Below are 24315 nucleotides of genomic sequence, written 5' to 3' on the forward strand. Positions count from 1 at the left end.
TTCAACTGCAGCAGAAATTGCCATGGTGCTGAAAGGCACTCACAGAAGGAATTAGCATGACTGACTGTTGCTTCATGTCAGGAAGAAGGATGAGGGAGGGACCCCCAGTATTGAAGGGGCAGCTCATTTTATAATCTCTTGTGTTGGTTAGATTAAGCTGCATTTCATATGTCTGTCTGTCTGTCTATCATCTGCCTTAAAATTATGCAGTGTAGGGAACTGTGTAGCTCATCAGAGTGATAGTGCAGACTTACAATAGTTGTCCATGACACTCTTGTAACCACCCAATATTTCACTACAAATACTTACTGGGGGAAATCATGGCTTGTATCCAATTAGACCTATTGAAATTAATGGAACTGTGTTAGTTATGTAAATTAATTTAAATAGGTATACTTTGAGTATAACTAACACTGAATAGAATCCCATGTTTTCCCAGGAACTCAGATTTACCATTTGAGTTTAAAGTAGAAGAAAAACAGAAACAGCATCTGAACTTGGTACAAGAGTAACCCCAGTGTTCTCCCTATCCTCCCTCCTTCCAGAATGCTCCTTATTTGGTAAAATGTTGTGGATCTTTGTCTGGTTAATAGAAAACTGTTTCCCTCTGCCCCAGCGCACATTAATCTGCAAGTTATCCTAATTGAGACATTAATCCTTTCATCACAGTTTATATTAATGCCACAAATATATCTAAACATGGCATAACTGTGAATCTATAGTCTTCTATCTTATTGAGCATCTGTGAGGTCATTAATTAAGTCACACATTGGGGAGGTGAGAATATAGCAAAGCTTGACATTTTGTGACAAGGGGAGAATGGAGTATTAGCAAAAATGTTTTGCCACACTCCATTGTTTTTGCTGGAGAAGCAACCATTTAAACACTGTTACAGAGTGCCAATAGGTACATTTCTTTATCTTCACATGACCTCCTATTGGACTCTGCATGGTTTAGAAAATGTATAGATCTTTTATTCATGTTCAGTATACTTCTGTGTCACTAAAAAGGCACGCTTTACCTCTAATTAATATTTATACATTGCAGGCTTTATAATGGGGTACTGGAGGGGTGTCACAGGAGCTGTACAGATTTCCTTATGTGCTGGTGGAGTGAAAAGTAGTTTTAACTGTCACATACTTTCTGGGCAGTCCCTGTTTTGTTTCTGTCATGAACATTAGTTTAAAGGCCCTGTTGAATTCCAGCCATATCACTTTGACATTTCAGAGTTGTTGAAATAATCGTCAACATGTCTGTCTTCCTTATGGCTTGATATAGATCTGATAGTTGCAAGATGCTACTGCATGGTGACAGCAGAGACGGTTAAAACAGATGAGGTCTCAGTTGATGGAATTTGCCTTTTTTAGCCAGTTCCAGTGAAGTGGTGTGACCCATACATTTAAGAGAGAAATAAGTCCCACAACTGCTGTAGAACACTTTAAAACTCAAGTGTTCTACAGTAGTTGTGGGACTTATTCCTCTCTTAAATGTATGGGTGAAAAATACAGTATATGTGTACAGATGCGTTGACTTTTAAAGTCAGCCACTCTGTTGAAAGCAATTAGATAATTTGGGAAAGGAAATGGCTCTGACTGTTCTGTTCCTTTTATTTGCATGGCATTTTGCTTTATTTAATTCCTGCTGCCCCGTGTAATCGAAATATACCTTATACATGGAGGTGGAGACCAAAGCAGGGCTTGATTTGCCTTCCAGGAAAATATATGCATATACCTTGATAAATGCATATGCCTCTTTTGTGGAAGGGATTGATATGCATCTATGTATAGTTGTTGCAGTTTTTATTATTTATTGTTGAACAGTCTGTTGTAGAATTTAATTTATGTCCCTTATTTTGACATTTTAGCCTGATAAAGCAAGATGCAACAATCACAAAGTCATAGTATGCAATGAGTTAGGTGTTACTGATTTTACTGTTGGCAAAATAGCAGGTTGTGATTCCTTGAATTTTGTAAAAGCTGAGGCCACAGTGAATATCAATATGCTTCTGGGACAGAAAATGTGTTAATTAAAGTCTGTGACTTTTTCAGTACTCCTACATGAGAGCATTTCCTTTTGAATTGACAGTATCAACACTTTTTTGTAGCTATTATCATCTTCAGAATGTGACTACCTGGCTTTATAGCTCAAGTGAACAAGCATCTGCTATGCACAAAATTAGCAATGTGACACTGTTTTACAGAATGACATAGTGTGGTCTTGTTTTTAATTTGACACTAATTTGAAGTGGGAAATTATGAAGGGATCTGTAAGTAGCAAACAAGATTCGTGGGGCACTATGTTTTTTATCTGCCTATAAGATTCCAAAAGAACAGCTTCTAATCCCATTTGTTCTGCTTCATGTTTACATCTTCAAGACAGACAGGTGCTATGTGCCCTTTCTGAAATCAAAAGATCTCCTCCCTTTACCGTACTCCCCAAAGGCTCCCAAGCCCTTCTTCTGTTAAAATTGTGTGGGATGTTTCTAGATTTACTCTGGCTCTGCTCTCTGATAGATAGAAAGAATTAACTATTAATGGTATACAGGGTCAATAGAGCTCCACCATATTATTCTATTGTTTTTGGAACACAAGAAAATGTTGCAATGTGGAGTATTCATGTTTTTGTTGACCATGTCGTTTGCTTACTAAGTTTTGGGAGAAAGTATTGAATTGTATAAACATGACTGTGCAGATAAACTTAAAATTTTCAGAGGGAAATATTATTATAAATTATGTACCTACTAGAACCTTGTGGTAAAAGGCAGGTGAGAAATAAATACTTAGATAAACCCTGGATCTTCCTCAGTTCTCCCTCTTGTGGTTGGGTGGTGCCATTTTGACATTTCAAGTCTGAGCATAGAATGCAGAGAGAAATATTTCACTCTCTGGGAGTTAGTCAGTTTAAACCAAGGATTAAGGTTTTCCAATCTTATAGTTTTAAACTATAATTTATTATTTTGGAGATCCTCTTTTTAAACACTAAAACAAACACCCCTGTGCCTCAGTGAATAAAGATTTGGTTTTTTAGAAAAATTATTGACATCGGCTTTTGTTAATTTTTAGAGTAGGTTTTAATAGTAGTCCTTTCTGAATCAATATTTGTTTCAGAATTATAATAGAAAATATTCTGGTCCAGAAATTTAATAATAAAAAGCAACTGGTACTTTGCCCAAACTAGGATTACAAAGCAGAATTTCCAAAATGCACTGTTTCTGTTTCAGGAAGCATGAAATTTCCTTAATGTTTTCTTAGTAAAGTAGGAATCAGGGCTCATGGGTACAGTTGCAAACTGGATAAATTGTCATGGGCACCACACACACACACTATAACCAAGCACACACCTCAGCCTTCGCTATTGGCTACAATAAAAGGTTTCCTTCAAGTTTAATTTCAACTGGGGCAACAGGTAAGTGGTTCCTGTGGATGTCAGGGAAGGCTTCTCTTGGTACATATGCACCAAAAGGCACCATGTTTCTATGTCTTGTTTTACTATCCATTCTTACAAACTATTTTCTCACCCAATCTGGGGTTCCAGCCTGAGTGAGTTTACATCAAGGTTGGTTTTCAAAGTCTGTGAATGTTCTGGTTGCTCAATTCCTTTTTTCAAAACTGGGAGAAAGATAATTGCAAATGAGACATTAATCCCCCCCCCCACATCATACCCTTGCAATAGTGAATTGAGAAGCTATGCATCAATATGAACTAAATTTGACTTTTAATATAGAAGAGTTATTTTATAACTTTAGTTCTTTAGATACCTGGAAAAGCGTGGTAGCCAATAGTAAAGGTAAAGGTACCCTGATCGTTAGGTCCACTCGCGGACGACTCTGGGGTTGTGGTGCTCATCTCGCTTTACTGGCTGAGGGAGCCGGTGTTTGTCCACAGACAGCTTCCGGGTCATGTGGCCAGCATGACTAAGCCGCTTCTGGCGAACCAGAGCAGCGCACGGAAACGCCGTTTACCTTCCCGCCGGAGCAGTACCTATTTATCTACTTGCACTTTGATGTGCTTTCAAACTGCTAGGTTGGCAGGAGCTGGGACCGAGCAACGGGAGCTCACCCTGTTGTGGCCAATTGTACACAATAGTAAACGCAAACGATGTACCGTTTGAACAGCTTTGGTGACCTTGGGCTGTTCTGAGTAAAGTTATCAGCTTCCCTGTGAATTCACATTATCACTAGTTTATGCTGGAGTGTTCTGGGAACAGACTTTGAGGACAGTCACACCAGCTGTATCTTTCCTCTCTATGCAGTTTCACTTACATGGAAATAACTTTCTTAGAGGGATAATGTGAAATATTGCTTGGGACAGTTGCACAGTTTGCTCATTCATTGCATATGTACAAGGAAGCCAGCATGTAGTATATGCTTTGAATGCACACACTTGATCATTGATTGCAACAATCTACAGTCATACCTCGGGTTACGTGTGCTTCAGGTTGCGTTTTTTCGGGTTCCAAATATGGCGAGTTTCACCCGGTGAGCATGCACAGAAGCATTCTGCGCAGTCCGTGCATGCGCAGAAGCACAATTCCGCGCATGCGCGATATCGCAGCTCAGGTTACGGACTTTTCAGTGTGCAAACGGCACCCCAGAACAGATCGGGTCCATAACCCAAGGTACCACTGAATATGCAGTTTTTACACTTCTATCCCTACATAGAAGTACTTTAGGTAGCTCCCTCTTCCCTCTTCTGTTGCCCACACAGTCTTAATTAAGTGCTTGGCTGCCAATTGCTTAGCAAAAGTGATTAACTCTGAAATCAAAACTTTTTTTTAAAGAGGTAACATTCAATTATCGGGTGGGTTTTCCTTGCTTATTTTGATTCCACAACCACCTAATACAGAAACTGGACATCTTTTTACTTCATTAGCTTATGTTAGACAATCACATCCCTACAGCCGTAACAGGCGCTGTAACCTTCCAACAGTTTGACTTCACCCCAAAGGCATGCTCCTTCTTTGTCTCCCGAGAAAGACAGGTGCCAACCTCAACCTCAACAGCTACCTTGCACCTGGATGGTGGTAGGAAAATATTGTTCCTTTAAAGAAAAACAACCATAGAAAACAGTTTTTCAGGGTTTGTAAAGACATTGTTGATGTCACTTCTTGCATTAAAAAAATATAAATGTCACAAAACACTTATCCGCTGCATGCACACTTTCCATTTACATGGTTAACAGTTTATTTACCAAAAGGCAGTTCTCTGTATCAATTAGAGCAGTCATCTTCAGCCTTTTAACCTCAACCTGTAACATGCAACCCATGTATTGTTTATAATAACTCTTCCTTTTTCTCACCTTTCGTCGCTCGCTCTTCCCCTATTTCTTTCTTCCTTTCTCTCTCTCTCTCTCTCTGTGTTTAATATATTCATGTACCTTTTCCTTTAGAGACTTTTCAAAGTGATTTTCAATCAAAGGAAAACAGGAAAAAGAAAATTGTGGTAGTAATGCTAGTGTGGTCCACTATAACTTGATCTGTGTCAGAGTCATTACTCTTCAGTTGATAATCACTTACTAGGGGTTGTTTTTTTTTGCCTGTTACCTAAAGCTGATTGATACTCAAACATCAATTTTATATTTGCATGGTGAAAGTTGACGTTTTCAAACTGTCTTAATGCTTTGGTAAACATAACAAGTGAAGGCCATTGCAAAGAGAACTGATGAGAAACATATGATTGTACATAACACTAAACAGCAATATGACAGTTGATCTCACACTTTGAGGACCACAGAATGTAATTACTTTGTCAATTTGATGAAAGCTATGCAAGGGGAATGATCTGCAACAGAAATCAACCACAGAGTCCTATTTTATGTGGTTTTTTCTCAGCATCATGTTTTAAATATTTATCTCTACTGATTTAAAATGTTGTGTATGGTCTCAAAATCACTGCCAAGTTATGTCACTTGGTAGTGTACTGTTGCTGTAGATTTAACCCTGTGCCTGTCCTCCTGGTGTCTAGATTGCCAAAAATGTAGGAAAGACAATATTCTCTTTCAGCCAAATGAAGTGATGCATTCAGACTTCCTGAGGAAACGGCCTCTTGTGAGCAGCTAAAATATTTATTTATCCAGGTTTCTTCTTACTGAATTTGTTGTTTGCTAAAACAAGCAAAACTCTGCAGGCTGTAATGAGATAAACTAAAACTGAGTGTTACCCCCTGCCTGGATCTACAGATGAATGGTATTTGAGACACATTTTTAAAGGGAAATGAGATTCCCCCTCCTCTGAACATCTGGGGGGAAATGTGGAAAGTATGACAACTGGTGTCTTGCTGACATATTTGCATCAAAAGTGCTTGTGTTGACTATTTTAGATACACAAACTACACACACACACACACACACACACACAATATTGTGAAAAGGCCTGGTTGCTGATAAGCATTTAATACAAATTTCCTAAATTTTTATATACTTCAAAGCTATAGGACAGCTGGTTCTTCTACCACCCTTCCCTTGTAACTTGCTGTCACATTTAATTATTCTTTTCTCCTCCCAATCTTTCTCTTTTCTGCTATCATCTTCAGATGAATACTGTCTGTCACAATATGGGTGGGAAAACATGAAGTGGCTTCCGTTTTGGGCCATTCCATGAAAAATGAGCCTGATAAGAATGCTAGATGAGCGCTGGACTTTAGTGAGGAAGATTCCAAACGTGCAGTCTAACCGTTTTTTTAAAAGCTAAAGACAAAAGAAGTTTATTTTATGGACCTTCTTTTCAAAAGTCCACCCACATAGTCTTCACAGAAGTGTTCAAGTTAAACGTTTTCTGATGATTGTCCCACCCGTGACAGCATTTTCCCCTTAATTTTGTATCGTTAAATTTCTTAAACTTAATTCCTGATTGCATAGTTGTAACCAATAAACATTGATTTAAATAGATATGCTGAGTTTATCATTGATTCACCTCCCAACTCACAGAGTTTTTCCATAAATCAAACTTATCTCAAGCTCCATGTCCTTTTTTTGTCCCACCCGTGGCAACACTTTTAACATTTAATAAAATTGTCAAAAATATCCATAAAAATAATAAAAAATTAGTAAAATGTTCAGCATCTTATTAAGAACATAGTTTAAGTTTTGGTTGTCAATTTTTATGTATATTTACATTGTTACACATGTGTGAATACCAAAAAACATGGTCAAAGTGTCCCACCCGTGACAATGGAATGGCCCTTTTGCCCTAACCAACATAGGCACTTCTAGTTTTATGTATGTTCACCTTTTTATTTTTCCTGGGAGTTGCTTGCAAGCTATAGTTAATAAATATAAAAGATGCTTATCTCTCGCAGACTCCTATCTCAACAGCTTGACAGTGGGGTAAAAAAATGCACAGAAAGACAACCTGGTTACTTAATAAGTAACCATGGAAAATGTTTAGTTCTTATTTTGCAAAATCTGTGACACAAAAGGCATTTCATAAAAACAAACAGGATTCCAGTAAAGAGCAAACTGAACCCCTGAGCAAGATATGCTGTGCATGCTGAAGCTATGCATGTCTGGGTCTGGCCAGCACATCGATGGGTGACCATGTGGGAACCACGTATACTCTGCCTTAAGTTCTGTGATGAAAGCAAGATGGTTTCTAAATATACTGTAACTAGGAATGTGTTGAAGCATTTTGAAATTCCCTCCACCCTCACTACATGTCTAGGCCCTGCTTCCCCCCCTCCCCCCATCTTGCCCACTGCCCCATGTCTGGCTGTCACAAGTTAGTGCTGTTGATGCTGCAATTCCTGCACCCACTTGCCCTGCTGTCCCAGTTGACTCATTTAAAAAGACTATGTATTGTTGTGCATAGAAAAAGAAGACACTTGGTGGCAGTGACTAGCTGATGTCGCTGTACTGTTTGCTGCTATCAGCAGCTGTGGACAGCTGCGTACTGCAAAAGTAGACCCTGCCTTCTGCTGTTTGCAGGCAGCGGAGAATGTGATTCTACATCTTGCTTTAGATCCTTTCTATTACTAGAATTGATTACAAAGTCATACTAGAAGCTTATATAAATACTTAATTTCATGGAAAGAGATTGCTGTTCACTGAATTTTGGCAATTACTGAAAATGTTACTGATTACCTCTGTGTGATTTACATGTTTGAATTAAAACACCAGTCTCTGTTGTGCTGTGTCTTGCTTTATAGGGGTGGTATTGGAGGGACTCTCTGTACCACAAAACCTATCTGACAGGCAGTGTTTAAAGTTCCATTGAGCTGCCATGTTAAATAATTCCACATGGCTTCTTTTTTTAACTGCTATCCGTGCACTCTGTTGCATGCATTTGCAGTTGTCAGAATTGATTGATTGTAGGGTGGGTCATAAGTTTCCAAAGTTGGGTGATCTTGAAAACATTTATAACATTAATCTTTAAAAGTAGGAGCATGTGATTAGCGAGGATTGTTTGTTCAGTGATTTTTTTAAAAAAAGAAAAGGTGGGGGACAGAAGGAGGAAGATGGTTGTTATCATAATATACATGCGTCATCAAAGTCTTGCCAAACTTGTCAAAGATAGAACTTGAAGGACTTGTTTAAATTATGTTTCTCCTAAGGGTAGGGTTCCCCCCCCCCTTTTAAGGAAAAGCCAAAAGTTTTGATGTAGACTTGCTTTCAAAATCAATGTAAAATTTGCTGTTTCAGTTGTGCTTGGGAATTTTCTGAAATGAAGACCAAAGCACCTGCAAAAACAGCCTGTTCTTTAGCTCGGATGGTCTCTTGCATCCCTTAAAGTCATCTTTCTTCTTTCCCTTTCTCTCTCTTTTTTTGGCAGTTCTTTGAGGTTCCTTTTGACTCTAATATGAACAGGACAAAAAACAGACCCCTGGTGCGAGGACAGATCAGGTAAGTCTGCACACACCTGCTCTCCAAAATGAGTAATAAATCTCATTGTTCTTTTTATATATTTCCCAGCTTACTGCCCTTCCTTATGTTTAGATAAGCAAATATGTCAACTTCAGAACAAAAGACTGTGAAAGCGTTGCCGTTTTATGCTTTGAAGATTCTGAAAGCTTACAATGCCACATGGAAAACACATTGGCTTGCCCTCATCATATTCAGCAAGGGCTTTTATAGATGTAGAAATTAAGAATTGCAAGATTCCAGGTGTTCCTGTGTAATGTAGACAATTATGAAGTGTGTACCGTACTTTTAGAAGTGAGTGGCTCTGCTAAGAAAATCATTATGGATCTCCCACAATAATTCTTTAAAAAGAACAACAAATATTTCTAAAGTCTTTAAAAGGTCCAAGTTAGCCTTCTATTTGATTTTCCTTTGAGCAAAAGGGACAGGATGAAACTTGTGAGTTTGATACATGACAGATCACTTGCCCACCATTACCACCCCCATGTGGAAAATAAGTGGCTGCAAATGGTTTGCAACCTTTTGTAGGCAAGCTCCATAATTGCACCACTCCTTCCACCACCACATTTCTTGCCAAAAATTCCAAAACCTGCATTGCAGTCAGAATAACTTGCATGGACTTAAATATAAGAAGTTTTAAACTACTTAGAAATAGTATAGAAATTATTAAATAATGTCCACTATGTTAAGTGTTGTGCAGTACAGCAACAGTAACTAAGGGCAAATACCTTGTCTGTTTGAGGGAAATGCAAGAATATTGAGAAGACTTCAAATGTTATAAAAACGTTGCATTCTAAGATTTATTGGAAAATGGGAATTGGCCTTATTAAAACATGGGTGGATCTCTTTCGTGGCAGGCATCTGTTTTAAACTCGGATCAAATTCTATATATAATTTTGTAAGACAAATTAAGACATTTCTAACAGCATCACTTAGTTTGTCACTGTGAACTCCCTATAGAAAATCTGTAGTTCCCGGCATGGGCACAGTAAAACAAACCCTACAGGTGGTTTTTTCCCCCATCTATGTCTTATAGATGAAATAAATAGTATAAAAACTTCAATTCCCATAGTGTGAATTTGCGATTCTCCTAAGAGAATTCACATTGACAAAGAAGGTCCATTTCGTAAAAGTTTTTGCACCAAATACTGTTAATACAGAGTGGGGGGGGGGAGGAATAAGCTACAACATGTTTTTAAAGGAAGCAACCACAGAATCACAATCAAACAGATTAGAACCGTTGTGGAAAAACAGGACATCCTTGGGACGATCCATTATCCCAGAGTGTCTAAGGGCATGTTAGTCATTTTAACAACTTGGCTTGTCTCACAAACAGGAGCCAAAACAGCCTAATATGACAATAGCTAAAGGTGCTTGGGAAAATGCCCCTTCTGGTACCTTCTGGAACAGGGTTTTGCCCTACATTCTCTCCATATCCTAATAACACCACTTATCACACTAAGTGATGGAGCTTCTTTGTATATTTTTATTGTTTTGTTTCACTGTAACATCTGACCTTTGTATTTTCTGAAAATAATTAGATGATTAGGGTGCTATTTTTGATTAGACCTAGAAAAACACACACTAAACATTATATATTTGAAATGCCCATTCTTTCATTCTGTATAAATCGTTACCAGTTTGTATTTCTTACTTTTTCCCCTTTATGACAAATCATAAAGCAGGAATCAAACTTCTTATGATGTTTTACAGGAAGAATTCTGAAACATGTCACCTTTTGTGCATGCTCTCTGCTCCATGTATACATACAAATAAAAGGCAGTATCCCATGGGGCTCCTGTTTGAACAGAAACTTAAAGCAACCTTGATTTCTGTTTGTATATCTGTTCAGTTTTGTATAGGATTGGATTCCAACTTAACGAAGGTTGGGGAGCACTACACCTTATTTGCAAACTTGAAGCTAAAGCCTGTATTCATGAACTATTCAACAAACAATTTTCAGATAGCATTTCCATGATTTGTGCCAAGGATTATTTATAACAAAATTATGTTTTCCCTTAGGCATCTGTGAACAGTTGGTCCTATTTATTTCTGTGTTTTATCCATCATCTTTGGAGGATTGAAAAAAAGTGATGGATGAAATTATATGAAAATTGAAACAAAATAGTAAAGCAAGCCCTGGGGGTAAACTCACTCTCATTGTAAATAGAGTACTTTGGTAAACTTGTTCTGATTTGTTCTGTAAGATGGTGCTAATTACAGATTTCTAAGTTCAGTTAATTTTATTTTAAAAACATCATGGGGAATATTCTAATGAGAACATCTGTTGAGCACACAATGAGCCAAAAACTAGGCTGAGCCAAAATTCAATTGAATGGAGGTGTACCATTCATTTTGGTCTTGAATTTGCTTAGGTCAGTATGTGTGTAAACTTTAAACTCCTCCTCCTTTCTCACCCCCAAGTAAAATTACAGCTTTCCCCCCACATCTGTGCTGTATTCAGAGCAGCACCATACTTTACGTGAAAAATCTGTTCTATATATACAACAGTGTTTCCCACAGAAAATACCAGAGGGCATAAAGGGTACAGCATTCCCATGTTGGGCTAGAGTGATATGAACACAAGTGTTTAAGTGCACATCTGTTTGTCCACAGTTCACCTATTTGCTGTGGGAAACATTGGTATGCACATAGGATTGGGTTTCCCATATAAAAAAAATTCTCAGCGTTTTTGTATCATAAACACTATTTGACTACCGTATGTTTATCACCAGCACAGAGGAGGAACAAACAACTATTTAGGTTAAATAACCAGTGACACAAGTTTCCAGAGGCATACATTTAAGTCATGGTGATTTCATGTGGTCAAAACCATATTCACCAAACTTGAAACTTTATTATACTCTCTTCTCTGCCCTTTGTGGTAATTGTGGGGACTCCAAGGCAATCACTCATCGATCTATCTATCCAACTGTCAACAGCTAATTTAATGTTCTTTAAAGTGTCACTTAACCTTGAATGATGTTGGCCTAAGTCCTTATAGACTTCAAGCTAGACGTCAATTGGCATTATTTCTTCAGCTGGCCAAAACAACGGAATTGAGAGCTGCAATCTTCTGGTGCGTATTTTCCCAGGGTTCGAACTTTTCTAATTAAACTGAATGTTAATCAAAACAGCAGGAAAATGGGCAAATTGTATTTAAAAGGCTGGTGTCTTACACCATTCCAAAAATATTTGGGGCATTTAAAAAGAGTTCTGGAGCATCTTCAAGAGTGTTCTTGTTTTGATGATACATTTGACTCTTATTGAATTTAATTTTTGGTCTATTCCATTCTCATCCTCTTAATTTAACCCATTGGTGCAATAAATCTTGAAGTCACCTACTGACAGAGGAAATGCTCTCCTACAAATTTTACACAGGCTACTGAACAGCAAAAATCATGCCAGCAAAGCAGGTAACTAAAAATCATGGATGTAAGAAGATCTGCAGCTGACTTCTTATATATCTTTTGAGTCTATCTTCAAATCAGCAAACAATGGGCCCTTTGCCATGGGCTCACTTCCTCCAGATGTTCGTCTTTATTCATCCCCTTTAGAGATTTCTGGATACCTTTTTATTTTTTTTTAAAAAAAAACAACCCTCCAGTTTTAGGAAACTCCCTTTTAGGTATTTTTCCTTCCTTTCACTTTGCTTTGGTTGTATTTCAATAGGATTTTATTGATACATGTAAAGGGTCTTGTGCTCATATGTACGGCACTTTATCTGAGCAAAGCCAATCCAAATAAGCTATATCAACCCAAAGATTGAAATAGCCCAGTCTATGTTTCTCAGTTATGACAATTTTCAAGGTCTTCAAGCAAGATATTCCTTCCTCCTTACAAAACTTAATTTCTTTTTCAGTGTGAATGATTCTGAAATCAGCTATAGCCTGTTTATATAGCCAAATGCCCAGGGAGCACTCTGCCATTTGAGTGTTTTTACTTAGGCTCCAAATCTAGCCCTGCTGTGTATGGGTTGCAACTAACAAAGTCATTGTGCGAGCAGAATGACTTCAGCTTACACAACATCTTTCCACCACCCCTCAAACATGCCTGTTGCTCTCTTCCAGATCTGTTCTGGGGTTTACACCAACCTTCCTGGAGGCAACTCAGCAGCCAGAGCATTAACAAAAGCAGGAAGGTGTGAACACACAACACTGCTTCTAGCGGCCAGTTTTTAAATGATTGTTTAATTTAAAGTGTTTGTTTTGACCTTACGCAGCCCTATACCATGACCCTACCACCTAAAGGGCCACCTCTTCCCATATGAACCTGCTGTGGTCATCTGAAGCCCTTCTCTCTATCCCAGCTCCAAAAGACAGACACGGCCCTTCTCTATAACTCCCTTCTCTAAAAAAAAAAAAAAAAACTCTCCATGATAAAAGAAAGGCATGCCTGGCACCAACTTCACTCTAATTATGCAGTAGATAAAAATATTTTTATTCATTCCAGTCGTTCCGGACAGCTTTATGATACTGATGCTGCAGTTCTTCAATCCGGGCTTTACTGTGTGTGTGTTTTTTATAAATGTTATTGCTCATTGTTTTAACATGGTTTATTGTATGAGAGAGAGAGAGAGAGAGAATCACTTTGAGACTTTTAAGTATTATGCGATTTTTTTAAAAAAATCACTCCTAAGGCCCTGCCCCACACAAGGAAACGAGGAATGAGAGGTGGACAGCAAAGCAAGGTCAAGTAGAAATTAAGAGATTTAAAAACTATTAAGCAGTTTATAAATGCTTTTAAATAAAGGAAGTTCTTAAAGTTACAGTTCTTAAAACATAGTTTTACAAGGTCTGCCTCTGCAGATTCTGACTGTATAGAATAACAGCAACTTCACGGTGGTGGCGGCAGTTCTGCCTGTCTTGCGCTCCCTAGAGGTACCCCCTTCTCCCCCACCCTACCCATCAGATCCAGGAGCAGAGCAGATGACAGTGCCCAGGCCAGGAGGACAGGGCAGCTCCTACCCCACAGTCAAAAAGCTGACTTGATGATGGTAAAAGAAATCAGACTAAACACAGCATTCTCCTTTGCACCTATCCATCATTTCAACACGCCTATATGTTTCATTTCACGAGTCACACACTTTAAAATTCCTGTTGGGGGGGGGGCCAACAACTTCATTCCTTTGTTGTTATATTTTAACTTCTTCAGCATAACAAAAGTTAAAACTTTCTCAAATCTGACTTTTTAGATAGATGCACACCCTACATTCTAACAGTAACATAACAGTAACATATCAAAGTGGTGTACAGCAACTTATCAGTAGAAAAGACTCTATGAGCTGAAAATAGAAACAATGCACATTCTTTTGTAACCCAAGAAAATCTCTAATAAAAAAAATTGTTTAAGTGGTTTACAGCTATAAAAACAAAACAGTTCAATAATACAATAAAGCCATCAAAAAGTTAAAAACATATATCAATTAATAATTGTGGAAGGGTGCACTCTTAATTGCCTGCATAGACCTGGAGGAATAGAAAAGTCTGTTGGTGGAGTACTCCACAGGACTGGGCCAATGACACTGAAGGGATGCCCTTGAGCTCCTGAGTTCTTAAATGCATCTGAATTCACAAAAGACTGTAGTACAGCGGTAGAGCAGTAGAATTCTTCTTTGCATGCAAAAGGTTCCAAGTTCAATCCCCAGCGTCTAAAGGTAGGGCTTGGAGATACTATTGTCTGAAATATAGAGAGCCACCGCTGGTCAGTGTAGACATAACTGAGACATTACTGGACCAGTGTTCTGATTCAATATGACGCAGCTTCCTATGTTTCAAATATTGCTGGTTTGCTAAATATTTGTTACTGGATAACTGGCTCAGAACTGAAGTTGCAAATGCTTTTGTTTAATGTGATGTGGGAAGGGAGAGATGTTCCCATTTGAAAACAACATAGTTCTAAAGCAAAACCACAGCAGTGTTCTTTTCAAATAATGTTTATCCTGGAGGTATGCAACTTTTAATATAACTGTATGAAAACAAGTGTGTTCTTTCCTGCTGAGTTCCTTTTCTTCCATGCATTTCCTCTGAAGAGTGGGAAGCTGGCATTGCCTGAGTGTTGTAAACAAGAAATTTTAATAAGGCTGTTTTATATTTTGACATGTCCAATTACTCGTGAAAATGTTGCCCTTGCATTTTAAGCAGCAGGACGCTTATTCACTCCCCTGCTTCAGATAGCTACATTTACAGGCAATGAAGGAAAAATCCTTAAGGCTAGAACACAGTTTAAAGAGAATAAAACCCACATCAAAGGATGAACTAATGGATTGCTGTAATGCTTACTATCTTGCTTTCCCAAAGGGAATAGGAATGGCAGTAGCTATGTATCCACACACAGTGTTGATTACATCCTTTATGGTCAATGAGAGTTCCTGTTTTATGTTCATAAACTGAATCTGATAACTGTTTTTAAGATACATATGTGTGGCTGCATGTGGATTTGTGTTTGTATGTGTATTTCTTTCATTCTCCATGCAAGATACAAAATTATTGCACTTTAAATGGAGACGGCAGTAGTTGCCAGCTATTCAGCTCACTGTTTCAGTTGGTTGTGCTATGTGAAAAAACTCTGCAGCAGCGCAGTAGAGACATTCCTTTATAAGCAGTTCTGTTTGTTAAATAGAAATCCTGCGGAAACATTTGACCCCTCACGCCTTGCTGCTTTTCAATTCAGCTGTGAGGCCTTTGCCATGGAATTATTTATCAGGGCCTTTAATTGCATGTGGGACAGTTGATAAATTTGAGTGCATTGTGCATCACATCACGTTAGGAAACATCCCAGATGCTCATGTGTAAGCCAGGAGTCATGGTGCATTTGAGTAAATAGCCCTCCATCTGCTTCTGAGGACCACTGCTGAGTAGCGATATGCACTCCTAATGGAGTTGTCTTAGCCTCCTGTGTCAGCTGCGCAGTAGGAGGTAGGGCCCAGTTCATTTGAAGGAGTACAGCAATTGTATCCTATAATCCTTCTGATTATGACCTCCAATATGAGCAGACCTTTGGGGATGTACCATTTATGCCAATTCCATTTTTTTCTAAAAGAAAAAAGAAAGAAAAAATAATGGCAGACAACTTCCTTTTCTTCTGAACTAGCCATGGGGAAGTATAGTCTGTTGTGGCACAGAACCAAAATAATTAGCTAGTATGGTAGACATGCAAATACCCAGTGGCCTTGATATCCAAGCCGCTTGCAAATTTAATCTGGATGAATATACATCTGTGGTGAAAGTGTGCAGGAATAGAAAGGCACAGGGTACTGGCAGAACATTTCATTTATACTTGTTAGCTTATATTACTATATAGTTCCGTAGGATTTTCAGCAAAACACACTGTCCACTTTTATTACTGAAACACAGTCACTAAACAATTCAGTTTTCCAGAAAGTCAAGTCCTAATAATTACAGAGAGGTAAACCTTCCCTCCCTAGATGATTGAGCTATTTCTTAAATGCAGTATGTGACTATTTGTCACCAGGAGGTCCTCCTAGGGATAGTGAAACACTTCAGTTGAACTGTCTGTGTTTTCAGCACCAGGGAGAATTTTGAGTGGCAAGAAAGACTGTTGCCTGCAATATCCCCAGGATATATCCTGTAAGTGGGTTCTGGGAGCCTCCAAGAAGAATTGAAAACTAGAGCCAAGGAAATAGGAATAAGCAACTAAGATAAGCTGTCTCATTTGAGCATTGTCTTTATTTCTGCCCTTGTGCATAGCTGCCCATATAAATCTGCCTATATGCATTGTTCAGATGAGAATGTAGGTGTGTTGCGACTGCAGTGGTGTATATCCAAAAGCAGAGTGTAACTAATAGTGGGGGGGGACACATCAAGAGTGATGTTTCTTATGGGCTACCAAATTATTTTTATAAAGAATATATCCACCCTGCCTTGTGAATCAATACATCTTGTCTCTGGGATAAGCCTGCCATTTTCTCAGTGTTTAGCCCTTATGGAGTCTGTCAAATTTATTCAGATTTGTGTTTGTACATTTTGTTTTAAGACAATCCAACTCCCTAGCACTCAGTTCTGTTTTTAATAGTGGGGCCTTATCTTACTTAACCACAGCAGCCCTGTTATTCAACATGTGCCAAGTAGTTTCAGAAATGACACCACTCAGCAAGTCCATTACCGAACTGCCAGGGATAGTAAATGGCTTGTACCTTGAGTTCTGTTTACAGTAAGTCACGTAAAAAGTGCATTTCTTCTATAAATGGTTGAGTTTATAAGGCCTTTAAACAAGGGACAGCTTACACATTATCAACTTGGCAAGTCAGATACCAGAGCTTACACTTTAATTAGGCACTGCTAGAATAGCCGTTGCTGCACAGTTTGCATTCCAGAGGCTAAGATACACAAAGAGCCCTCTCACACATTTTATTGGGATCTTCTTGATAAAGTCACAGTGAATATTGTGCTATAAATCCTACTGAAAGGGGACCCTGGGCCTTTTCCTGTACGTGCAGTGGAATTTGGGTTTTAACTTATTTGCTAGTTAGCCTTCATTATGAATTTCTAATGGCCTGCTCAGTTCAAGGTTTTCTGTATAAGAATTTAAGAGGGTCTGCAGCTATTACTGTGAACCTGAAGATGGTGATAGGCCAGCCTTTGGCTTCAAAAGTTAGTGTGCTATATGCAGAAACTATTAGAACCTAAGTGGGGAAAGGGTAGAAGAGGAAGCAAAACTGTTGGGAGGCAGAAAGAAACATTCGAACCCAAAACAATAATGTATTGGTATTTTTATACATTTAAAACATACAATGGGCAGCTTTGAATATTATAATGTTACAGTAACAAGTGGGGCCTGCTACACACTGTTTCTTGGTGAAGTGCTTCTGTTCCTTGTTTCAGCCAATTTTTCCATTCTCCCTCATTTTTCTCTCTCTCCAGCAGTCAAGTCAGCATTTTTTACTTCATAAGTACACTTGGTTACCATCGGCCTGTTTTAGAGATCTTCTCCCTCACCCCGCTTTTGGGGAGTTTTTTTTCCATTTAAGAAATGAACCCCACAATGTGTACTTCTGCAAGTCTTAGGCTTCCCACTGTAATTTTCCTCGTGTGTATGGGTGGTAGCATTTTGGCCACATAAGGATAGGCAGTCAGAGAATGCATTTGCAAATAGTATATGTAGGATGTTAGGTTAGTAATAATGGATGGTGATAAGGCTGGCATATGCATGCTGCCAGAGAATATCCTTAGCAACAGAAAGCAGCATGCAGCCTGGGGCCTGAGAGCAGAGAGAATTGTCCTTTGGCAGAGTCCCCCCCCCCAAGGAATCCTTTTGACACTAAAGGGATGAAGTAAAATTGACCTTCTGAGAAACTTCAGAACCGTTTGCACTCCGGTCTTATTTCAGTACAGTAATGCAATCAAACTCAGCTCTAAGTAAAATGGGTTCTGATGGTGTCTTTTAGCATTGGATCATACTTTCAGCCAACACTGAAATAAAGTAGAAGAAGCACTTTCCTTCTACCATACAAATGCAATAGCTCTGTATTTTGACCAAGTAAGGATTGCACACTTGGAGAATGGTTTGCTCTGAGCTACACTGAGACCTAGTTCATATGATTCTTTCCTTGCTTTTTCAAGGAGGAGAATCACACAATTGGTACTTTGCCCAGGGGGTTGGTTCACTGCACACTATCTGTACTGGGGAGGGAAGGTCCTCAGGCTACTATTCCCACCACACTTTCACCTCACACATGTGTGAACAGGGGCTTCCTTATACAGTAGTATAGGCTGTAGTGATAGCTTTTTGGGGGGGGGTGTAGGATTGACAGCTAATGTCGGTGTACAAATTAGAAGAGCAGTTCTTTCTGTTCATAATTCCAATCCTTAAATTTATTTGTAGTGCCCTGCCTTGTGTTCAGTCACTATCCTAATAAAAAACATTTGTGAAAATGTATTGGTCCAGCACTGAATTAGGTAAGCATGAAAAATAGACCTGTCTGTTTTCAGAAAACAAAGTGACTACTTTAAACTTAGCTGATTTGTTTATAGTGCTGCTCAAGTCACTAATTCTGGGCAGAGGAGATGGAACATCTGCAACTCACATTGGTTAGGATCTGGGAAAGTTAATTGCCTCCAATTTGGTTAAAATACAGTGTCAATTACCTTTTCAAACAACAGCTTCTATACTCTCTGTTGACAGCAAAGCTGGGGTGCCATGCATTGAGCTATTTCCTTGCTTAGAAAAAAGTGAATTCACACAGTTATGTGATATTTCACCACAGCCAATATTTATTCCTTTGCAAATAAGTAGACTTGCTGCCAACTGCAGTAACATAGCTTGGAGTAGAAATGTCATCTCAAGGGTCCAAAGGACAGTTTGCTTCTCCAAACCTTTTCATCCAGATTGGATCACTAAAAAAAAAATCAAGGTTATTTAAATAATTGTGCTTTTTTGTGTTTTTTAAAGATTCTAAGTTTTTGTTGAACGTATTTCCTGAAAAACATGCATACTGTTCGATTGCTGAAACAATTAAATTACACAGGTTTACTATTTGTACAATAACCAATATAATGCATAATGAATTATTTATAATACTTTATGTCAGAAATCAGATTTAAGAGATTTGAGTGCTGAGTTTAGTATCCTTTGTTAAATTAATAATTTCTCTCTAGCCAGATTATTTTTAAGATGCTATATCATTAGTATACGAGACCATTTTTAAACATGCCTGCTAAACATGTCTATACATTAGACATTCCTTATCTCAGCACAGCAGATGAATGACTGGGAAGGAGCAAAGCTACCACAATATCCTCTTTGGTAGACTGCACATCTGCTATTTCATGCTAAGTCATATTTGGCTTATTGTTACATGCAGACATGGCCATCTATGAATTGTCTGCAAGTTAACAGAAATGCACCATTGTGTTGGGATATTCGGCCTACTGCCCATGCTCCATCTCTCTGCAACAATCAAGATCAATCAAGACCACCTTCAAGTTATTAAAGATGAATCTGGATTGCCATATAGACAGAAAGAGATATTAGCAGCTCAAGAGTGCCTCTTTTCTAAGCCTGTGCACATCAAAGACATACCTGCCTTTTCAGACAATTGGTTGTTAGATCCTTTTATCAGGAGATAAAATATTATGATGACTGTGAAAATTCCTTACTTAAGTGCTTTTAAGCATGGAGCCATTTATTACGTCCCTATGGAGTTTTAGGAGCTCCACTTTACCACTTGGTAGAACTAACCCCCTTCTCAGTTAGAAGGATGTATGCAATTATCAATATCTTTGTTGCATGTTTGTACTATTTCGGGTGTTTACAACCCAGCTTAAATTTTTTAGCAAAAGCATTTTAGACGTAGTTATTTAGAGAAGAAGAAGAAGAAAAAGAGTTTGGATTTGATATCCCACTTTATCACTACCCAAAGGAGTCTCAAAGCAGCTAACATTCTCCTTTCCCTTCCTCTCCCACAACAAACACTCTGTGAGGTGAGTGGGGCTGAGAGACTTCAAAGAAGTGTGACTAGCCCAAGGTGACCCAGCAGCAGCATGTGGAGGAGTGGAGACGCGAACCCGGTTCACCAGATTACAAGTCTACCACTCTTAACCACTACACCACACTGGATAGTTATGTAGAGATAGTTTAGAGGGATATTCTTCTAAATTTCCTCATTACCCCTGCTCCCTCCCCACCACCCAAGCAGTTTTCAAAATTATATATTCACACACTACTTTCAGGTGTTCCATAGGCTGCCTAGGACATTTTTTTCCCTTCAGTGTAAGGTCTGATTGAACTCTAACCCAAAATATATTCCAAAATATTTTTTTTCATGTGGTTATGAATATTTGCAGCCAGCATGAAGTGGTTGATGGTAAAGTACAATGAAAGAAGGGGGAAAGAGTTGCTTGAGATACTTTTTCTAGCTGTCTTCGATCTCTATCAGTTTTATAAGTGTGTTTTACCTCTAATGCCTGAGGATCTTAATAATTCTGCATTTACCATATTTTTCGCTCCATAGGGAGCACCGGACCATAGGGCGTACCTTGTTTTTAGAGGAGGAAACCCAGAATTTTTTTTTTCTGGTTTTCCTCCTCTAAAAACCCTGTTTTTTTCAGGATCAGCTAAAAGTTTAGCAACTTTTTTACAAAGGGAAAAACCCTGTTTTTTGAGGATCAGCTAAAAGTTTTGCAGCTTTTTTGCAAAGGGAAAAGCCCTGTTTTTTTGAGGATCAGCTAAAAGTTTTGCAGCTTTTTTGCAAAGGGAGAAAAGCAAAGCTCCTTTTGCAAAGGGGGAAAAGCAAAGAGGAAAAGCCCCATTTTTATGGGGTTCAACTCACATTTCTGCAGTTTCTAAAGGAAAGGGAGCCTTTTCTACAGTTTCCAGACAGATAATCTAATCAGCCAGTCCCATGTCGCTGGGGAAATAAACAACCTCCCTCTGCAGCACATTCAACAAAGGAGGGCGGAGCAAGAGGGCGGGGCTGAAAGGGAGCCGGGGAGTCTTATCTCTTGCTGATCAGCTGCTGAGCGGGGTCCTTTCAACACCCCCTTTTCTCTTTGTAAAATAAAAAGCATGATCCTCTTTTGGCCCCATGGCAATTCAGCTCCAGGGACCACCATTCATTCCATAAGACGCACAAATATTTCCCCTTACTTTTTAGGAGGGGAAAAGTGTGTCTTATGGAGCGAAAAATACGGAAATACATTGGAAACTCAAAAGTCTGTACAGATTACAACAATGGCAGATTTGGGGTTCTTTATTTGCCTTAGTATTGCCTGCTGGCTTGAAGCCAAATATTATAGCTGAGATGCTCAGTATTCTGCCAAGAACATGCATAGAGGGCTTTCTGCTGCATCTTGCCCTTCTTGACCTGGCACCAACTACTATGCTGAGAAGATTAATACAACTCTAGATGTCCAAGAGCAGGCATACCACTAATTTATTTATTTCTAACTTAGAGAGGGGATTAAATAATTCATGGGAAAGAGTTGACAGGATTTCTCATTTTTGTCCCTCCCTCTAAGGGCAGCACCATCTCTCAGGCTTTAGGCATGAGTGGCCGAGAGGAACTCCTTCTCCCAATGCCCTGGATTGATGGAAGGAAGCCTGAGTTCTCAATTAAAGCTGTAATTTAGTTTTGCATTTCAATTTTAAAACCAAACAGCCTCCAGTCTTTTTCATGAGTCATGAACCTTTTTGCATGAGCGAGTGAGGAAATAAGTGAATATGCATATTAGTATTTTTCCCCCTCTTGTAATGCCCACTTTGTTTGCTTAAATGAGTGCCCTTTTACTTCATTACACTGTTGGTTAATGTAATTCTGTGTCTTTGCAAGAGCAGATCCCATCATCAGTTTTCCTGATTGTTCATAAGCGCTTGAAAGCCAGGGAAATATGGTGACAAAAAGTGCGATACCAGCTTTCCTGCTTTTAAAGGCTGTAATTGATATTGCCTCTGTGTCCCCCATCAAGGAAGAAAAAGTAGTTTAGCAATAAATCTGTAATTCTTGTGCTTATAGTTTTTTCTCCCTTTTAATTAGAATATATATCTCATTAGACAAGAAGGAAATTTCTGATTAAAACTGGTAATTGAATGTAAAAACATATTTTCCCTATCTGTGTTTAAGCGTTTTGTAGGTGACAAGCACCACATACAGCTTCATTAAATGATTACATAATGTGCAATTTTACAATGTTTTTGATTTAAAGCTTTGGGTCTATTTGTTGAATGGCTGATGGTCACACACAGATGGGCTGTTGATCTGTTGTAATTCTGACACTATGTGCCTATAACAAGAGTTAGTTTATGGGCTTCAGTTTTTTGTTTGTTTTTCTTCAAAACAAACAAAAATCTTCCACAAAACAGCTACTGGTATGAGGAATATTTTTTCCAGATTTAGTTTCACTTTTATTATTTTTATTACTAGATTATTCATCCCTTCTGAAAATACTAGTAAATGTGGTTTGCATTACTCCAGATGTAAATATAACTGCCTCAAAAGATGTGCTGAGCAAGTTACTGTGTGCTTTCAGCACTGAGGAATTGCCAGGATTTGATTATTTGTGGTGACGCCTTAATTTGTTATGAATGCTGCCTTCATTGTAATTTTCAAGTTAGTCCAAACCTTGTAGAGGCAAGCAGATACATCTGTGTGTGAAGACAGGCTAATGCCAAACTATCACATGGGAATTGTGGGGAAGTAAAGATGACGATGGCTAGGGTTGAACCATGTCATGGTTAGTGTTGCTCTACCTCTAGTTAATGACTCGTTCTTTTGCTTAGAGTTAAGATCTGTCCATGCTTTTCTATCGTGTTTGGTTGCTTCTTCCTGGTTCTTTACATAAGTAGATGTATTGTATTATCAGTTTGCTTGTACTGATTATGTTTTTTGTATTGGTTTGCAAATACTCTGCATGCCTTTTCAAAGCACATTTACTCAAGTGGATTCTGCTTTATTTTATTTTATTTTTCCCCATTGTGTGCACATGTTCACACTACCACCACAAAGCTGAAAATAAATGAAGGCAAGCCTTCTCCGTCGAAAGTTTTAACTTGACACAAACCCCACCCAGCACCCAGCATAAACTAATGTGACTTTGCATATATCACAGTACAGTCTCTATGTAAAGGGGAGGGAGCAACTTCAGATACACCAAAATATAAATGAAAATAAAGAATACAGATGTACTTCAGGCCCCACAAAATCTGCAAGAGAGAGAGAGAGAGCGAGAGAGAGAGAGTTTGGATTTGATAACCCGCTTTATCACTACCCGAAGGAGTCTCAAAGCAGCTAACATTCTCCTTTCTCTTCCTCCCCCACAACAAACACTCTGTGAGGTGAGTGGGGCTGAGAGACTTCAAAGAAGTGTGACTAGCCCAAGGTCACCCAGCAGCTGCATGTGGAGGAGCGGAGACGCGAACCCGGTTCCCCAGATTACGAGTCCAGCGCTCTTAACCACTGCACTACACTGGCTCTCACAAGTGTTTAAATATTTCAAATATAAACATTTCCTATCCGAAAACCATGGAGGAAAAGCAGGAAAAACACACTGAACCTTAAAATGTAACTCTAACCATGAAACTCTGCAGTTCATGGAAACACTTTCCCCAATCAACAGCACCAGAGATGACCTTCCAGCCACATGGGTGATACAATATTACTCAAGACAGTAGGGAACTTGTGGATGCCTATCTCCCTCTGAAATTTGAACAATTCTGTTACTTCAGGAAGCGTTTCCTTGTACTGTAGGTGATTGTTCTATATGGCTCAGGTGGCAAAGATCCTGATGTTACTAACTGTAATTTGTGCAAAATCATAAAAGCCATAATTTTGAAAATTAGTGGGCATTGTATATTTGCTTTAAATCTTTAAATAGCCTTCCTTGGTCATGAGGACTGGTGACTTATAAAAAAAGTTTAGATAATAAAATTCTGGAGTTGGATGTGTGGGTGGACATCTGCTCATAGATCAGGGCTTTCTCATCTCCCCCTTCCCAGTGTAGACCCCTGG

The 24315-nt window shown here is 38.7% G+C and overlaps 1 protein-coding gene across 3 annotated transcripts in view; it reads left to right on the forward strand.

The window, feature by feature from the left end:
* Nucleotides 1-24315, forward strand: part of LOC117041128 (protoheme IX farnesyltransferase, mitochondrial) — a 98635-nt gene that overhangs the window by 50431 nt on the left and 23889 nt on the right. For all 3 annotated transcript variants that reach the window (XM_033139527.1, XM_033139526.1, XM_033139525.1), the window contains exon 5: nt 8764-8834. In XM_033139527.1, the coding sequence (XP_032995418.1) occupies nt 8764-8834 (71 nt within the window). The remainder of the gene's footprint in view (nt 1-8763; nt 8835-24315) is intronic.

This window comes from Lacerta agilis, chromosome 2, assembly GCF_009819535.1.
Source record: "Lacerta agilis isolate rLacAgi1 chromosome 2, rLacAgi1.pri, whole genome shotgun sequence".
Lineage (NCBI taxonomy): Eukaryota > Metazoa > Chordata > Lepidosauria > Squamata > Lacertidae > Lacerta > Lacerta agilis.